Source organism: Cydia fagiglandana, chromosome 16 (genome assembly GCF_963556715.1).
Source record: "Cydia fagiglandana chromosome 16, ilCydFagi1.1, whole genome shotgun sequence".
In the NCBI taxonomy this organism is placed as follows: Eukaryota; Metazoa; Arthropoda; class Insecta; order Lepidoptera; family Tortricidae; genus Cydia; species Cydia fagiglandana.
Genome location: NC_085947.1, coordinates 16,750,481 through 16,768,016, shown reverse-complemented (window position 1 = coordinate 16,768,016; position 17,536 = coordinate 16,750,481). Strand labels below are relative to the sequence as shown.

The 17,536-nt window shown below is 37.0% G+C and overlaps 3 protein-coding genes across 3 annotated transcripts in view; 1 reads left to right on the top strand and 2 right to left on the bottom strand.

The window, feature by feature from the left end:
* Window positions 1-703: 703 nt before the first annotated feature.
* Window positions 704-3,209, bottom strand: LOC134672050 (uncharacterized). The gene is made up of 2 exons (XM_063529949.1): window positions 2,934-3,209; window positions 704-2,823 (listed from the first exon to the last, which is right to left on the bottom strand). Exons 1-2 carry the CDS (start codon window positions 3,066-3,068, stop codon window positions 1,387-1,389), a joined length of 1,572 nt encoding a protein of 523 aa, XP_063386019.1. The 5' UTR covers window positions 3,069-3,209; the 3' UTR covers window positions 704-1,386.
* A 775-nt stretch (window positions 3,210-3,984) lies between these two features.
* The window catches only part of LOC134672110 (dolichyl-diphosphooligosaccharide--protein glycosyltransferase subunit 4), a 39,944-nt gene continuing 26,392 nt past the window's right edge, over window positions 3,985-17,536 (top strand). The window contains exons 1-2 of the mRNA XM_063530023.1: window positions 3,985-4,120; window positions 4,774-4,817. Of these exons, the coding sequence (XP_063386093.1) occupies window positions 4,016-4,120 (105 nt within the window). The 5' untranslated portion in view covers window positions 3,985-4,015 and the 3' untranslated portion in view covers window positions 4,774-4,817. The remainder of the gene's footprint in view (window positions 4,121-4,773; window positions 4,818-17,536) is intronic.
* Window positions 12,237-13,790, bottom strand: LOC134671658 (lipase 3-like). Its single transcript, XM_063529486.1, has one exon. The coding sequence runs from the start codon at window positions 13,697-13,699 to the stop codon at window positions 12,284-12,286; it is 1,416 nt and encodes a 471-aa protein (XP_063385556.1). The 5' UTR covers window positions 13,700-13,790; the 3' UTR covers window positions 12,237-12,283.

Sequence of the window (17,536 nt, the reverse complement as noted above, 5' to 3'; positions counted from 1 at the left end):
AAATTTACAGATAGATGGATATTGCGTTTCGTTTCGTGCAGCTGCTTTTTCTCCCAACCGTTTTAACCAACTTCGAATAAAGTAGGTTATTAGCCGATTGGTTTATGCCACCGTCCAGAGGGCCCTCAGGTCGCGGCCCAAAGTGTTGGTATTTTACTCTCTGGCGGGAAAGAATAATTTGGATTTTGATTTGGTTTACTGAATTACAATTAATGTGTTGTTGTTAGTTTATTAAACTAAATGCTTCAGAAAGTTGGATGAAATGGGTTAAAAATTTAGGTCAGTAGGGTAATTCGACGACCGGTCTGGCCTAGTGGGTAGTGACCAAAGTAGTGACCCTGCCTATGAAGCCGATGGCCCGGGTTCGAATCCTGGTAAGGGCATTTATTTGTATGATGATACAGATATTTGTTCCTGAGTCATGGTTGTTTTCTATGTATTTAAGCATTTATATATTATATATCTCGTTGTCAGAGTACCCACAACACAAGCCTTCTTAAGCTTACCGTGGGGCTTAGTCAATTTGTGTAAAGATGTCCTATAATATTTATTATTATTATTTGAACAGAAACCAGGCCCTACATTCAGTTATTTTTGGATTAAAACAGGTGGTGGAGGGGCTAGGAGCTTCGAGAATTAGGAAAACCGACAAAAGGCTAAGGTGAAAAGATAAACAATGACTAATAAGGTAATTAAAAATGAGTTGGAGTTTGGTTGTTATTTATTTTTTAGTTTTTCTTAAGTTACAACAAAATCAACAGCACACACATTTATTGTCATGGAATTTATAAATACTGAATTAGATTAAATCTTTACAGCTATCATGGCACGAGGTACTTAATACATATCTATGCCAAAATAATTTCATTTAACAGTGTATAATTTTGTTTAGTAAAATATTATTTAGGTAAATATATAAATTATGCATTATTTTCAAATTACATAATTTTGGGGCAAGTCTCAGTGCTGTTCTGATATTAATAATAATGGGGCATTATTAACAAGCAATTTATGTACATTTTGAAAGATCTACACTTAAAGGCACTAACAGTCAATCTAAGTTACACTTTTAAATAAGAAAATTTACTTACATAAAACAATATTCAAAATGAGTAAAATTAATCAGAGCTAGTTTTTTAATCAACTAACAGTGCACTGTACCCTTTATATACATTTGTCCATCATTATAAAGGCTTCATCACACTGACACGGGACACAAGCAGAATGTGAAAAAAGCTGCTGTATGACAAAGCCTTAACATGGAAGAGATTTTTTTTTATAATGACATTAAGCTATACAGGGACCAGCCTCTATGAGGATTTATCTTCTATCCGGTAAAAAATGGATTGTTACTATTGGTAAAAGTTGTAGAAAAAGGGCAATAATTTAAAGATTATTGTTAGCAGCATATTTCAACTGTTCCACTTGCAAGGCCAGTCTCTTATTCGCATCCACCAACTCAATCTGGTTCTGCTGCATCATCGAGATCTGAGAACTCATGGCTGCCATCTGCTTCTCCAACGAAAGACGCTGCTTCGTCAGAACCATCATGATGTGCAGGAAATAGTTCTTATTATCCTCCGCAACATCTGCAAGACTGAGCTCAATGAAATCTTTAAGCTCTTCAACAATACTAGAATCATATCTCGCAATCTTTTCTTTTTCACCGTTTGCCATTATTAGCGGTCTCCCATCATCAGGAGCTCCATTTAAAATGGGAGACTGAAATGCTAAATTGTCAGCAACTTGATTATGAAGAGGTGTTGAAATTTTACTCATATTCTTTTCTACGTCCAATCTTTTATTTTTATCGAACATGCTACTTTCTTTAAATTGTGATTTATTTACATCATCTTCATTAGACTTGTCTAACCCCATCAGTACTAGGAATGAATCAGCTCTTTTATCTTCAGTCTTTTCGGATACATCCAGGTTATCCTTGTTAGGTGAAGCGGAGATTAGGAACATGTCAGAAGTCCTAGGTTTCCTGGGGCTCGGTTTACAAGGTGTCAAGTTTAATTCAGTATCCTCTTGAATACTTATTTCATTCAATTGTAGCTTCTTCCTTGAAGGTTGGAAGGCTACTTTCTTAACCTCCTCACTATGACCTTTTAAGGTTGTAAACGGACTGGTTAAATCTCTCAAATCGTAAATCATTACTACTCCATTTCTGGTCCCGATAGCAACTTGATTGTCAGCATTGATAGCTACAGAAGACAATATGTAAGATGTTTTGATGGTAGATACTACATTTTGGAGTCTTATGTCATATACATGAACAATTTTGTCGTAGCCACTGGACAACATGACATCTTTGTTTATTAATGAATATGCGATATCGCTAACAGGTGCTGCATGGATGTTATCGAAGAAAGCTTTGTCCTTATTTGTGTTAATATCTCTTAGGACTACATGCCCTTCATCTGTAGCTAAGCCTAATAAGCACCGTGTTTCATGATGGAATTTCATTGCAGAAACGCTTTTCGAGCAATTAAGTTTGACTGTTAAAATTGGAATGTTAGAAACCAGTCCATAAATGACAGTTTCTCCATTATTCATGGTAGCTGCCAAGTTATTATTTTTGGCATTATAACTAATGTAGTTAACGCTAGCCTGATGCGTGGGAGTGGGGAATGTTTTCGTTATAGTCTTGTTCTTCGTGTCCCATATCAAAACATTACCGCTCTTAGTGCCTATGGCGACGTTTCGGTGGCCCTCTCGGTGGAAACTAGCTGACCAGGTGTCCTTCAATGGAATGTGCTGTAAGCTACGAATGTCATGGTCTGCGGGTGTTAAAATTTCGATTAAACCTTTGCAGTTAACCTGAAAACAAAACAAAAACAAATTTAACCTCCGACATGGGAGCAGCGACATTTAAAGCCCATATTTACAGTTTTTATGCAATCTGGGTTAATAAAATGATATAGTATTACCTGTAATATGTATTTACCATCATCGCTCCATGATATATCTCTCATTAGACCATCATAACATCCGTAGGATTTTTTTAGCTCCCAACTGTTAGTATCGTGAAGATGTAAGCGGGAACTAACAGAAGAAAGATACATTTTAAATTAATTTACGCAATTGTAGCTGATAAAACAATTTATGGAGCGATGATTACAGCACTTTTAGTTATTTTAAATCATCAATATTTAGGGTAAAGTTTTTTACCCAACGAAAAATTTTGATTCGCTTTGACATCTATCCATTATAGTAGTTTTCAATGAAGATAGACGCGTAGAAAATGATTTTTCTACTAAAATAGTAAAATTATATTTATAGCCAAGAGTTTCCTCTTCAAGTAGTTTTTTATACATTGTTTAATTTATTCTTCATTTCATACATGGCGAAATTCTCAATTTACAAATATTCCAATTTCCAATTGTATTAAAATTCTACCAAATCATTTATTTTTATACATGGCAACGATTTAATAGGGACGTACAAAAAACTGTACAAATATCGGTTTTTCGCTATCAGCATTTAATTTTTTCACCTTGCAACTTTAATTAAATTTGACATTTATTTGTCTGACGTGTATGTTTTGCGGTAAAGATTACTGTGTATTTTATTAATAAAAGGTATAATACTCCTATTTAAGTAAGTATTTATATCAATTTACACTTGGACATTTGATTCCCTCATGAAAATGTATGCAAATCGCCTGTATTTATAGTAGTTCTTTGCAAACCATAACACGTAGATATCGGTAGAGATCTCGGAGTAATTAACAACGGAGACGCCATGTCTAAAATTTTCGGTACAAAATAGTCTGCCGTTTTTTGCGGGGGAGGGGCACATCAAATGTATAGGTACGTCATGTCAGATAAACGTCAGTCCATACATATGGTTGACATGTGGTTGACCATTGGCCGCCTATTTTCGACAGAGGGGAACGCCTGTTAATGGCGGCTCCATTGTTAATTACTCCGAGGTAGAGATCCGTTTACAATTTCCATGTTTGCTGCATTTTAACATCTCTTCACATCTTAATTCCAGATAAACCGCCACCATGATCACCGATATCCAACTGGCCGTGTTCTCGAACATTCTGGGAGTCTCAATTTTCTTATTGGTCATCCTCTACCACTACATCAATGCTAACAGCTCCAAATAGGTAAGGGTATGGTAATATGATTTATTATATTACAAATAAATTATTATTTTGTGAAGTCTCCATTATGGTATTAAATCACGTATAAGTCTCACTGTCACATACTCAAAGTTTTGAAGTCCCAGCTATGGAGACATGGCACACTGCATCAGATTTGCAAGTTGTCAATATCAAAGATTTGATTCTTGGGGGCTAAGCAATCCACTATCAGAAATTGATGATAATGATGATGATTCTCCAGAACAATTTCGGTCACACTGCATCTGTGTGCTATGGAAGAGACTTTTAATGTATTCAGTGCCAAGCGCCCCATTTCCTATACAAAATGAACCCACCTAGTGGGTAATTGGCACTGTTGTGTTAATAAACTCTATATCAGAAACTACCCAACATAATGGGGTTTCAAATGGTTGCCAATGGGGTTGGCCAGTCGAAGTATTTTGCAGATGGCACCAGCATAGCTTGCCCTGTCAATCCCTAGAATTGTGTAAATTATTTTTTTAATGGAATTTTATGCCCTGGATGCCAGATGCATTTAAGCCAAATCTCATAGAAAATGGGGCAAGCTATGATGGCGCCATCTATGCACACCTTTGACGCTCTTTGACAGTTGCCCCCATTGTTTTTGTTAATTAAATCTAATATTTTTGTTACAGATGTAGGCGTGGCAGCCCCTTCCAACATAATTTACTAATAATGTAAGCCTCTATAATGTTAATACATAAGAATTATTTGTAAAGTACCTATTCTTTAATTTCATATACCCATTCCTTTTACTTAAATTAATCCAAAACAAATCAAATTTAAACAATGTATCAAGTATCTATACATAGATATCGCTTACGGCTAGATTGGTTTGACCAACTATAGATGGCATTACTTGTAGCTAAAAACTGGTGTGGTGGACTTTATACTCAATAGTAAAAAAATCGGACCCATCATAAAATATATCCTATTTATTTTGACGGAAAGGAACTATACATACAATGTAGATATAGATGTATTAAATTTAAATTAATTAAATAGTTTCATAAATTGTCGTTAGATGGCGTCGATATGACTTTAAGTGACAGAGTTAAGACATGTAAAGTAGTTCAAAATATTGCAACCGCTAACTTCACAGTTGCAGTAGATTGCGTACGTGTCCTATATCCTCAGTCGGTCCCTCAATGTTAAGGATCGTGACATCATGAGCTCATCAATGTGCACACTAGCGCCACTGCTAAATAATTTCTAAATAATCGTGATTATTTACGTTGATGGGCTCTTAAGGCCTTCTATTAAAGACTAGGTTCCTCATAGGCTTCTATTCTTCACCAAGCGCATTACCTCGTGCAGTTTTAATTGCATAGGTGCTTTTTTTTAGTACACCATCTAGTAGGAGGGCCCTGAGGTCTGGTCGCTTCAACTTTACCCGTCATAATAACTCTCCAGGCTATCCGAGGATGAGCTAGGTGTCCGAAGTAGGTATATGAGTATATTATGTGTGTCCTATACCTATGTACCTATACGTACTTATTATTATCAAAATTATTATTTATGTGTGTTTTCTTTAATTAATGGATGGTTATCCTTGCTAATTTACTTTCTCTTAGGTACTTTTCGCAGCAATAAAGTTGTACCTAAAGCATCAGCTTCCGTCTGTCAAATTTGCTGTTAAAGTATTTTGCGCTAGGTAACTTCACCCGTCTCAATTGTCTTTGCCTAATATACTTACTACTGCCTTATTTATACTCTTAAATTATTGGGTAGGTAAACTGTGAATGAAAGTTTAAATAAATATCTTCCTAAATCTCTATTTTGTAACCTTCCTGGTTAACAAAATATTCAAAATAATAAACAACAAATGATTAAATAGGTACCTACCTAAGTTTTTACAACGAATGCAGGAATATGAGACTTCCTTGCTGTGATTTGAGAACGGTATTTTGCAAGAGTAAACCATTGTTTTATTTCATTGAATTAAGCAGCACTTGCAAATTGTTGGTGTCAGAATTAGAATTATTAACGATCTTAGGTAGGTATTTAAAAAAGGGGGCCGCTACCTACTGTATTTTGTATTTAAGTACCTCTTGAATACCTACATCAAACTAGTTTTTATGTTGCTGGATCCGTCAGTCTATTTATCCAAAGTTAAAACGGCCGATTTTGTTTTGAGTTCAAGCCCCCTTGGGCCTAGGCATTTCTTACTGTAAAGTTGGCGTGGTCCGAGTTTATATTCCATATTCTAACTAATTGTATGGTCCCCCGCCCGTCGGACATATCAACAGTAAGCCCCCTCCCCCCTGCCATAACCTGGTGACCCCCTTGGGCCCTCTAATCGTATCAAGGAGTAAGAGGTTGAACTAAGAAAAGGACTACACAGAACGCATAATTTATGCCACGAACAGGCGTTTCACAACGTGGCTTTTAATTCATAGCGCGTTCTCTTTCGAAAACTTACTAGCAGAGGGCCTATTTGACCTAGGCCCCAGCCTATTGTGCACGAACCTAAACCGTTTGCATATATAGATTTATATTCTAATGGCTCTGGTTCCTAATGTCTAATGTGCCAAACCTTTAATAATTATATTTAGATTTTAGGTGTATAGATGGAAAAATGTCCCGTTTCCAAAATTAAACATACCCTACCTTTATTTCTTGCATGTTTTTATTTAAATTCCAAGGTCTTTTCAACTTTCCGTACTTAGCTTACGCATAATATTCTGCAAATTCTGTACCTACCCGCATACCTAACTAAGTAATTAACTAATAATACCTGCATGTAACATATTTGCACTTAGGGGTCATCCATTAATTACATCACATGTTTAGGGGGAGGGAGGGGGTCAAGAAAATGTGACATATTGTGACATGGGGGAGGGGGCAGACACAAACTTTGTGACGTCACTTTAACTTCATCAGTAACCGAAAGTTTATTTAAATTATTTTATTCGCTGTACATTAAAATAACAAGTTTTTAAAACGATAATTGTTTTTATTCGTTTAATTTTCTTTCCTAAGCAGTTTTGGGTTATAAAATTACTAATATTTATATCGTCAAAAATATTTTGATAAAATATTAATAATACTTAGGTACTTACTTAATTCGATTTGGCGATTTCGTAGAAAAAAATGTGACGTCACACTAGGGGGGAGGGGTTTGCCAAATGTGACCAAGTGTGACAAGGAGGGGGGGAGGGGTCCAAAAACCTAGAAATTCGTGTGACGTAATTAATGGATGACCCCTTATGTGGTACACATGCTACAATTAAACACATGCAGACATCGTAAATGTTTATAGCATTTTTGATGCAGCAGTGCGGAGTTGTGTTAACGGAATTGGCATAAACAATTTTAACCGTAATGATTATATAATTAGCGTTAATTACGTTAACGTGAACCTTAACTTACCATTTCAGTTGGGATTATCTATACCAATTCCGTTAACACCACTCCGCTGCACCAAAAATGCTATAAAATATAATTATGATGTCTGGAGCGTTTATATAGGTTTACCAGATGACAGGAATTTTCGTGACATGTCAGGAATTTTAGCCTTTTGTCAGGAATGGGGACGGAATACGAAAACGTCAGGAATTTTTTGAGTTGATAGACTTTTTTTATAATTTACCTTTTTATTTAGTAAAATTATTCCCAAATTATTATTTTTTATTATTTGCAAACGTACAAGGAGACCCGACCCCAGATGAGCTGGGAAGAGGGTTGGCCAAAGAAGAAGATTCCAAAATGACGACCGGTCTGGCCTAGTGGGTAGTGACCCTGCCTGCGAAGCCGATGGTCCTGGGTTCGAATCCCAGTAAGGGCATTTATTTGTATGATGATACAGATATTTGTTCCTGAGTCATGGGTGTTTTCTATGTATTTGTATATTATATATATCGTTGTCTGAGTACCCACAACACAAGCCTTCTTGAGCTTACTGTGGGACTTAGTCAATCTGTGTAAGAATGTCCTAAAATATTTAAAAAAAAAAAAAAAAAACATTGTAAAAAAAATTACTTAGATCTACTCAACTTATCAATAACTTCGTAATTATTAATTAACAAATCTTTACTCAAGCATACATACTTTTAGAGCCGGCTATCGGCTCAATCGGGTGGTCACCGTTAACGGCTAGAACCCCACGACGTCGTCAAAAATATAAATGTCAGGAAAAATATTCAGAAATCAGGAATTTTGTCAGGAAATTCTAAATTTGTATCTGGTAACCCTAGGAGCGTTACAACATTTCCAGCCGCCCACTCCGCCCAGAGACCCATAAAAAGATCTCCGATTCCATTTGATTGTGAATTTTAATTACCTATGCTATGACAAATCAAAATTGCATTTGTCGCTACAAATTTTATCACTTTTGACGTGTGGGTTGGCTATAGAGGTAACAAAAAGTTCAATCTATTTTAAGAAGGGCACGGCACGGTCACGGTGTAGGTCTACGTCTACTACCAGAAACGGGAGAATACCTACCTAAGTACCTACCTAATTTACATTCTTAAATAAAATAGCCTTCTTTTCGCCGGATTCATAAATTGATTGAACCACAAGGAGACCCGAATAAGACACTGAGATCATAGTTAGAATATTATTGTAAAAAAACCGGTCAAGTGCGAGTCGGACTCGCATTCCAAGAGTGTACGCTACTAAATTTTTAACAATGTATAATTTTATGTGGAATGTGAATGAATTGTCTCTAAAAAAACCCATAAGGGTCGGATCAAAAATTAAGAAATTAAGTCCGACTTACGCTTGACTGCACATTTCTAATAGGTTTCCTGTCATGTTGGTACCTACCTATAGGTAAAGAACTATTTTGTGTTTTTTCTTTTCAACATTTTTAGACCCAGTAGTTTTGGAGATAAAGGGGGGAATGGTCGGTGGTCGGACAGATTGACGCACGAGTGATCCTATCTATAAGGGTTCCGTTTTTACTTTTTGAGGTACGGAACCGTAAAAAATCGTAGTTAGTAGTTATAGATACTTACGGTATTTTTTACACGTCAACAAATTGACGTAAGTAAGTTTAAAGTTCAAGCTGAGGTTATTGTTAGATCAAGTACACTCTGCACAAATAAAAATAATACAAAGTATTTTAACAATAAATTTTTTCTACATTCTGTGTCTTAAGTATAAACGTTGCTGACTGCAATTTTAACCGACTTCAAACCTGAAACTATTTGAAATGAGTACCGTCAACCGGGGTGAATAGGGAAGGCTGGGGTGAAATAGGGACAAAACTTAAAATGTGTTTTTGTGTCAGTTTTTTTGTTCGTATTTACTGGCAGATTTGGGTTGACAGACTATACCTGACAATTTCTTAAAAAAATATTATTATTTTCAATCGAATGATACAATTTGTTTATTTTTTTAGGAAATTGTCAGGTAAATCATATTTTAAGTCTTGTCCCTATTTACCCCAGCCAACCTTTTTGACAGTACACCTAGTTATTTGTTTTAAGTTGCCCATTGTGAGAATACTGATTCAAAAACAACAACTTTGCCCCTTTGTAAAACAAATAACTATTTTACGTGCCTAAATGCCTTGTAGGTACCTAAATGCAGTTCAGTTGCTATTATTCCATGGCTGTCCAGCATTTTATTTTGGTTTCCATCGAGAGAAAAACGAGGTTGTGTTCACGAGTTGAATGTATTATGATTCATTGACTGACTGACAATTTGTAAGCTTTATTGCAATAGTAATAAGATCCACAGGAGATTAGTTAAAATGTTGCGTTTGTTAGATACCTACAATTAACTATTGTGAAGTGAGTGTAAGGAATAAAATTGCATGCACTGCAACAAAGCACTGTGCTCGTATTTTAAATAAAATACCAACATTGAATAAGTACATTGGACAATGACGTTTTTCGCATATCGCATATTCAATAAATAATAATGAGGTCGGCGGTTAACTGTACATCGCATCGGTGGACATTATGCCTTTTGTAATAAGGTCCACCGAATGTACAGTTCTGTTTGTACATAAAATACAAAAACATAAGTAGGTATAAAGTTATAATTATAATGCTGGCAGGTGCTGTAGGTAAAAGTTCATTATAGTGTCAAAAGGGCCTCTATGTGTTGCCTTCAGCTCCACGCACGCCTCCCAAAGGTCCAGAACACCATTATTCCGCGATGAGAAAGACATACAATAATGTTGTATTTTAAACTTTAAAGGTCAATTAATTAATTGTACAACTGGGAATTTTTATAATACCTACGGATTCACCATTTATCGATACGGATGCGAATTGTAGGTAGGAAATATCAAATCTCTTTCTTGTTCCCAAATGTCAAGGACAAATGGATTTTATTTTACGGTACCGACCACAATCAAACAATACAATCAAATATGTAAGCTAGTATACAGGGTGGAAAGATAAGTTGGCCCCTGGAGGGAAACTACCTTAAATCCTTAAGCTGGCTCATTTTACTTAAAGGAAACATTCCTTTATTTTTAAAAAGAAACAAAACTGCATTCAAAGTAGGTATTTTTATTTTTTTCTTCAATTTGGCTTGTCCAAAAAAATCTTAAGTACTAAATATTAGATTTTATTGATATTTTGTACGACAGATTAGTGTAAGACCTAATGTTTCTTGGAGAAATGTTATCATTAACAAATTAACTGTATCGACTAGTAGAATAAAATTGCGAGTTTTTATTTTTTGGAATTTTTAGTCGGTTCGAGTCCCGGGCGAGGCAAGCGAGTTTTAGAAAATCTTTGAATGCAATTTTGTTTCTTTTTAAAAAGAAAGGAATGTCTCCTTTAAGTAAAACGAGCTAGCGTAAGGATTTAAGGTAGTTTCCCTCCAGGGCCCGACTTATCTTTCCACCCTGTATATAAAGTAGGTAATGAAAAAATAAAATGGTATTTCTACAATACTGAAAGGTTTATTCATAACAAATATACAAACAATAATACGACTTATAGCCAGTGGCGTAGCTAGGCGTAGACGAAGTGGGCCTTCGAGGCCCCTTGAGCACATTTGAAAGAAAAAGGCCTCACAGACGCAGATACAAAATTGCCCACGGCTAGATTAGTACACGCTACGCCACTGCCTATAGGCAGCCTATAGGTAATACTTAATCTCCTTAAAAAAGTACCGTAAAATGGGGTGAGTTGGGTGAAATTTGACTTTCAAACCTCGATAAAATTTTATTTTTACATGTGAAAACTGAATGGTGTATATTATAAGTGGTTCGGACGTTTGTATTTTAGTTTGTATTTTATTTTGGGTATTTCCATTTCGTAACTTTGACGATAAAGAGGAAACCCACCTCACCCCGTAGTGCCTCGTATTTGGGGTGAGAGGGTTTTTCATACAAAGGTGATTTTGGAAGATTGTTGGATCGATTTTATTTTATTATGCGTATTACTATAGCCCCATTTTAAATTGGAATACATTATTTTTGTAGCAGTAGCCTTAAAATCCCTTCTCACACCCCTCTCAAACCTTCTCTCCCCATTCATAACCCACCTCTCCCCGCGAAACCTACTCACCCCGTTTTACGGTACCTATTTTTCCCGTATGACTTTAATCATCTATTTCTGTACGGTCGCCGGATAAGCGTAATTTATCGCACAGGTAAAAAAGTCTAAGAATGATACAGTAACATTATTGACAATGGACCATTGTAATGGTATATTACGTAAGACACCTTACCATCCATTCGATTGTTTTACAATTTGTAAGTCTAGTAAAATATTTAGCTGACTGTACCTGTCGACAATGAAGTCGCGTAATAATTCAGAAGATATTGAAAAGAACTATAATTAACACATTCACTGCCCGCGACGCACATGTGCGTTCACCGTCATACTAGTTTGTTCCTAGGCCAGGTCCCCTGGCAGTGAATGCGTTAATAACATTCTGATTATGTCACCCATTCCGGTTTTTTACCTGCTGTCTGGTCAATTATTCACAAGTCACAACACTCGACTTGACCCTCGCAAATCATCTGCTTGAAACCGTACATCTTTACATTCACGCAATTTGTATGAGTTTGAGATTATACCACATTTATCCTAGAGACGAACTCACAACCTATAACGGCTATATTATACAGTGTATATACTATGCAGATGACCTCAGTCATGCCATGGTCAAGTCATAGTCAAGATCACACCAAGCACAAATTAATTGACTCGCAATCATTTTCATTAACATTTAAAAACGCGCTAACAGTTTACTCAGTCTCTCAAAAATCAAATATTTCACATCCTTCGCGAACACAAAGTCCAAATGGTTGAAGTTTCTCGACGGTACTTTGTGTATGTCGATGGCGTTGGGCAACAGGTTGTACAACATGTCGACGTCGCGCGCGTCGCAGAGCCAGTCGGCGTCGCTGTAGACCAGCGACACGGGAGCTGTCACGCGCGACAGGTCGTAGTCCGGCGGGTCGCTTGACCCGTACCGCGCCTGGTTCCCCGCTGAGCCGTAGTCGAACTTCCTAAACCTCCCAGAGATCACTTCTTGCCCATAGTGGGCGAACTGCTTCGCTGACGCCCCTGACGGCGCGTGGCTGAAGATCACAGGCAGATTCGTCACATTCAACTGTTCCACGTTGTAACCAGCCACTAAGAATAAAAGATTAGTGCACATGATTTCCGCAAACGGCCCTCCGCCGCACGCTATTCTTCTAAATACTCTCATCAACGCATTATCCGGAGCCAATTCATAAAGCCCAATAGTCTTTGCAAATGCGTGAATTATACCTCCCGTGGGAGCCAAAAATCTAACGATAGGACTCTTCATGTGGGACATAAATGCGACGGGTGATAGCGCAACCATTAAAGCAATCTTGTCCATGTATTCGGGACGTTCTGATCCCATCACCCAGAATGCAGTCGTCCCCTGGGAATGGCCGATGTATTTCAGCTTTTCCTTTCCTGTTGTATTTAGCGCGTAGTTGATCATAGCGGGTAGATCGTAGTAGCCAACTTCGTGCCAAGAGAAGTCCCAGAAAGCGCCTTGGGAGGGGCTCATCTCGATGTGACGTCGCGAGTGCTTGCAGCCGCGCGAGTTTCCCAACCAGACGTCGTACCCCTCTTTTGCAAGGAGATAAGCTATACCGCTGTCCGGTCCGGCCACTATATAGTCATCTGCACTTCCTAACAACCCATGTTGAAGATACACAACTGGTCCGTCACTGGGTATCCTGAACATCTTCAATATATAACCATCCTCGGTGAGAACATCGTGCGTCTCAACTGAATGTCCGTATTTGGCGATGAGCTGGTCGCAGTTAAGATTGCAGTCCTCGTTGCCTAGGCCGAAGTTGAACTCTGAGAGGAAGTTATCGCTTAAGGCTACCAAGTTGTTGTCGTTGATGGGCCCGGGGACGCCGTTAATACCGTCTCCGCCGGTTAGAGACCGCGCGAGGGTGATGGGTACGTTTGTGAAGAGATTGAAGGTGTTCGTCAGCAGGCCTCCGGCGAAGTTGGTCGCTTGGCTCGCCACCGGATTATTTGTTAACGAGTCCGCCGTCTGCCTGACGGTGTTGGCCACACGAGGGAACAATAAGTCCGCGAGTTGCCCATGGCAGGTAGCGAAAAATGCGAGAATAAATATTTTTTGGACCATAACGCGCGCGCTCCCGCAGAGGTCAATAACAAACTGATCGCTCTCAAATCGGTAATATATAAATGTGTGAACCGTGACCTTGCAGTGAACACCGAATCATTTTTTGTCGCCCGACGGCTTCCACAGGTTAATGTGACTATTCCGGCAGCGGCCGCGGCCACCGCCGATACGTACACTGCATGATATGACTTATGCAACGAGCTCTACACTCGTGTGTGGATCGCATGTTAATTGTAAGAACTAGAACTAGGGCGGCTGGCAATTTTTTACAAGCCGTTATTATCTTCACCCGTAACTAATTAGGTAGTAAGTAGTACCAGTGTAAACAAATCTTACATATAAATCACACAAAAGGATTACACTGATACGTCGACTTTATATCCGGGATACGTGATCTAGATGACAATACAATGGGTAATTTTTGTACTCTCACATACGAGTATAGAGGTAACATTTGGAATTTGACGGTTGTAAGTAGGTACGTACAACATACCAAAACTGAATTGTTCTGTTGCCTAAAATGCCTACACAGAACAATTAAATTAATAGAATAAAATAGAAAAATATTTATTTGGCGTAAAAACATTCAGAAGAATAACAAATTAAATAATGACACGCACACAGTATCGTAGTACAACTCTCTGTGATTATTTTTGGGTCACATCTACCTACACCACGGCAAAAAATAATCCTTTAAAAATGTAATCTATAAACCAATTTTATGTAAATTGTTTTATTTTACGTGCGCACGCGATACGCGAGGATGGTTGTTACTCGCACAACTAGTTTTGGGAGGAAAAATTTTGCAGTTTTTTGTTTGTTGTAATTACAATGGATATCTCCCACGATTACGTCAATCTATGTTTTCCCATAATGGCGCTAAGTATATCACTTGTATTTATAAACGTTACCTATACCTTTTTATAAATAAAACAGACATCAAAATAAAATCATGCATTAGGTACCTTGCCTAGTTGCTTAACAATGTATTATTCGTCGAATAAAAATTAATTGTCTTGTCCCATTTTTAATTTTATGAAAGTAGTTTGGTATTTACCTAAGGTAGGTACCTAATAAGATAAACCGAAGCATTATTTTTTTTATGTTTATATAACATATTGAATATAAAATAACTTATTAAAATAAACTAAAACTACCTAACCTAGATGTTTGAGAATTAAACCCACCTTTTTGTTTCATTGGCCCTATAATTATGACACAAAGTCAAATGTTTACATTGTTTATTTCCTTGTTTATTACTAAACAAAATACAGAATCGAAGAAAAACGAGGGCGCAGTCAGAAATGTCAAAACGTTGCAACCGATCCCAGTCTCCCCTCCCCTACTTTAGTCCTTTAAAAATGCAGTCTTTCTACACTTAGGTGCTAAGTGTAGACCCTAGGACCCCAAGTGCAAATAAGGAACAGTTATCATTGTTACAAATACAATGTGACTTCGTAACCATGACGTCATTAGAGGAGCATTCAAACCACGTCGCGAACCTTCCAACGCGCAGAGTTACATCACAAACTTGTTAGAATAAATTTAATTCTATTAAATAAAGTAACGTCTTGAAATCCAGAAAAAAGAAATTCTGGATTCGCATCCCTACTCCCCCCGCAATCCCTACTCACCCCATTTTAAAATTAAGTATTAATTTGCCCTACCATGCAATAATATGCATGCAATAGATAGTTTTGTTTAGAGTTCTCTGTACAATATTAGTGTAATTTTACCGTATGTCCTAAAGAGTCTTCCACTTTGATTTCCACTATGGGGTCGTGCACAAATCACGCGAGGTTCGATGGGGGGAGGGGGGTCCCGAAAAACTCACGATAGATCACGTTGGGGGAGGAGGGGTATAAGGAAACCTCACGTGTATTTTTGTACAGTATACGAAACTAAGAAAAAAAAACCAACCACATGAGTAAATACCTTTTTTCGGTTTCGTTAAACATAAATCTTCACTCTGCACTTCAAAATAGCGAATCTATTTAACGAAAATAGAAAAATAAACAATATTTTCTAAATACAACACTATTTATTTTAAAATTAGGTCGAATGAAAAAAATTTGAAGGGGAGCGGAGCCAAAAACCTCACCAAATATCACCAAGGGGGAGGGGGGTCAAAAAGTAGCCAAAAATACCTCGCGTGATTTGTGCACAACCCCTACGATATTTTCGTAACTCTTCAACATGTATATTTTACCCTGAATGAACAGCTCTTCAAACCAACCAAATTGTATCCAAATATTCCAAATACGGTGGAACCTGGATAATTGCAATCTCAAGGGACCGGCCATTTTTTGTCAATTAACCAGGTTTTTCATTTAAGCAGTTCGTGTCAATTAACGAGGTTCAAAAACTCGTAGTGTAGAGACAATTATAGAGGTTTTCATTAATAGAGGTTGCGTTCTGGCAAATTTCTTTTATGGAGGTGCAAATAACCATTGAAAGTAGATTTGCACGCTTACGTTCTGGGTTTCTGGTCTATATATTGCTTCTGTCTATACTTGCACTTTTACACTACATTAATTACTACTTTTTTTTTTCATTTGGGTTTAAAAATTCCCTTGAATTGTAGAAGAAAGTTTTATTAGAATGTAAATTTGTAAAAATCATACTTTGTTTTTGATTTATTCAAAACTATTTCACCCACTACAGGCTGTGATAGTTACCCAATAAATAAATTGAATTCTGGATGAAAATATAAATAAAATGATGATTGCTATTAAAATATTGTTTCTGCTGTCTACAACTACATTATTTCAATTACAGAGGTAATAAGTAAGGCTCGTTTCAATAATAGAGGTAAAAAGAAGAGCAAAAATAACGATTTTCTCTAGCACGGTGTCAATTATAGAGGTCTTAGTTGCGAAGTGGTCAATTACAGAGGCAAAATTACGAAAAGCACTAAAATCTAAATTGCAATTATAGAGGTTCCAAAATTTCAATTATAGAGGCCTTTTGGTCTCAAGGGACCGGGACCGGACTTTTGGTTGCAATTATTGAGGTTTTCCATTAATCCAGGTGCCAATTAACCAGGTTTCACTGTAGAATGAAAAATAACATTCGACAACAATTTACCTACCTATACCTAAATTCCGGCCAAGTGCGAGTCGGACCGTTTTTACACGACTGCCCAAACAAAAAGAGTGTATTGTTTTCAGCGTTCATGTTTGTATGTATATATTTTTACCCTTTGGGTACGGAACCCTAAAAATTGGCCCATTGAAGACCAAGAGCCTATATCCGTTTATTTACCCAATTTATTACATTTATGAGATCATGACATCGGAACAAGTTTAGTGTGATGCGTGATATTACAAAGCCCTTGAACTCTAACATGAAATGATAATAAGTGTTATATATTAGCAAGCACGCTGACTTTTGTCTTGTCACACATTGACTAAAAACTGGGCGTCGTAATTGAAAGTCATCTCATCTGAATTGGAAACAACACATTGAGATGGTTAATAGTAAAATAAGGAAATTCTGTTATGGACTGCAAGTACTTATAAATGTATCAACCACAAAAACTGCAATTTTAGCATACTACGGTTATATTTATTCCATTCTAAACTATGGTATCATTTACTGGGGAAACTCTGTAAATGCCTCATCAACTTTCATCCTACAAAAGAGATGTGTTAGAATTATTTTTGGATTGAGAGATGACGAGTCATGTCGGACTATATTCATGACCCAAGGTTTCCTAACCCTAACTAGTATTTACATTTTGCAATGCTGTATCTTTATCAAGAACAACGCCTCTGAATTTCATGTTAAACAAACAAACAGGCCTGTTAGAAATAAGTATTTGCTCAACTTACAAGT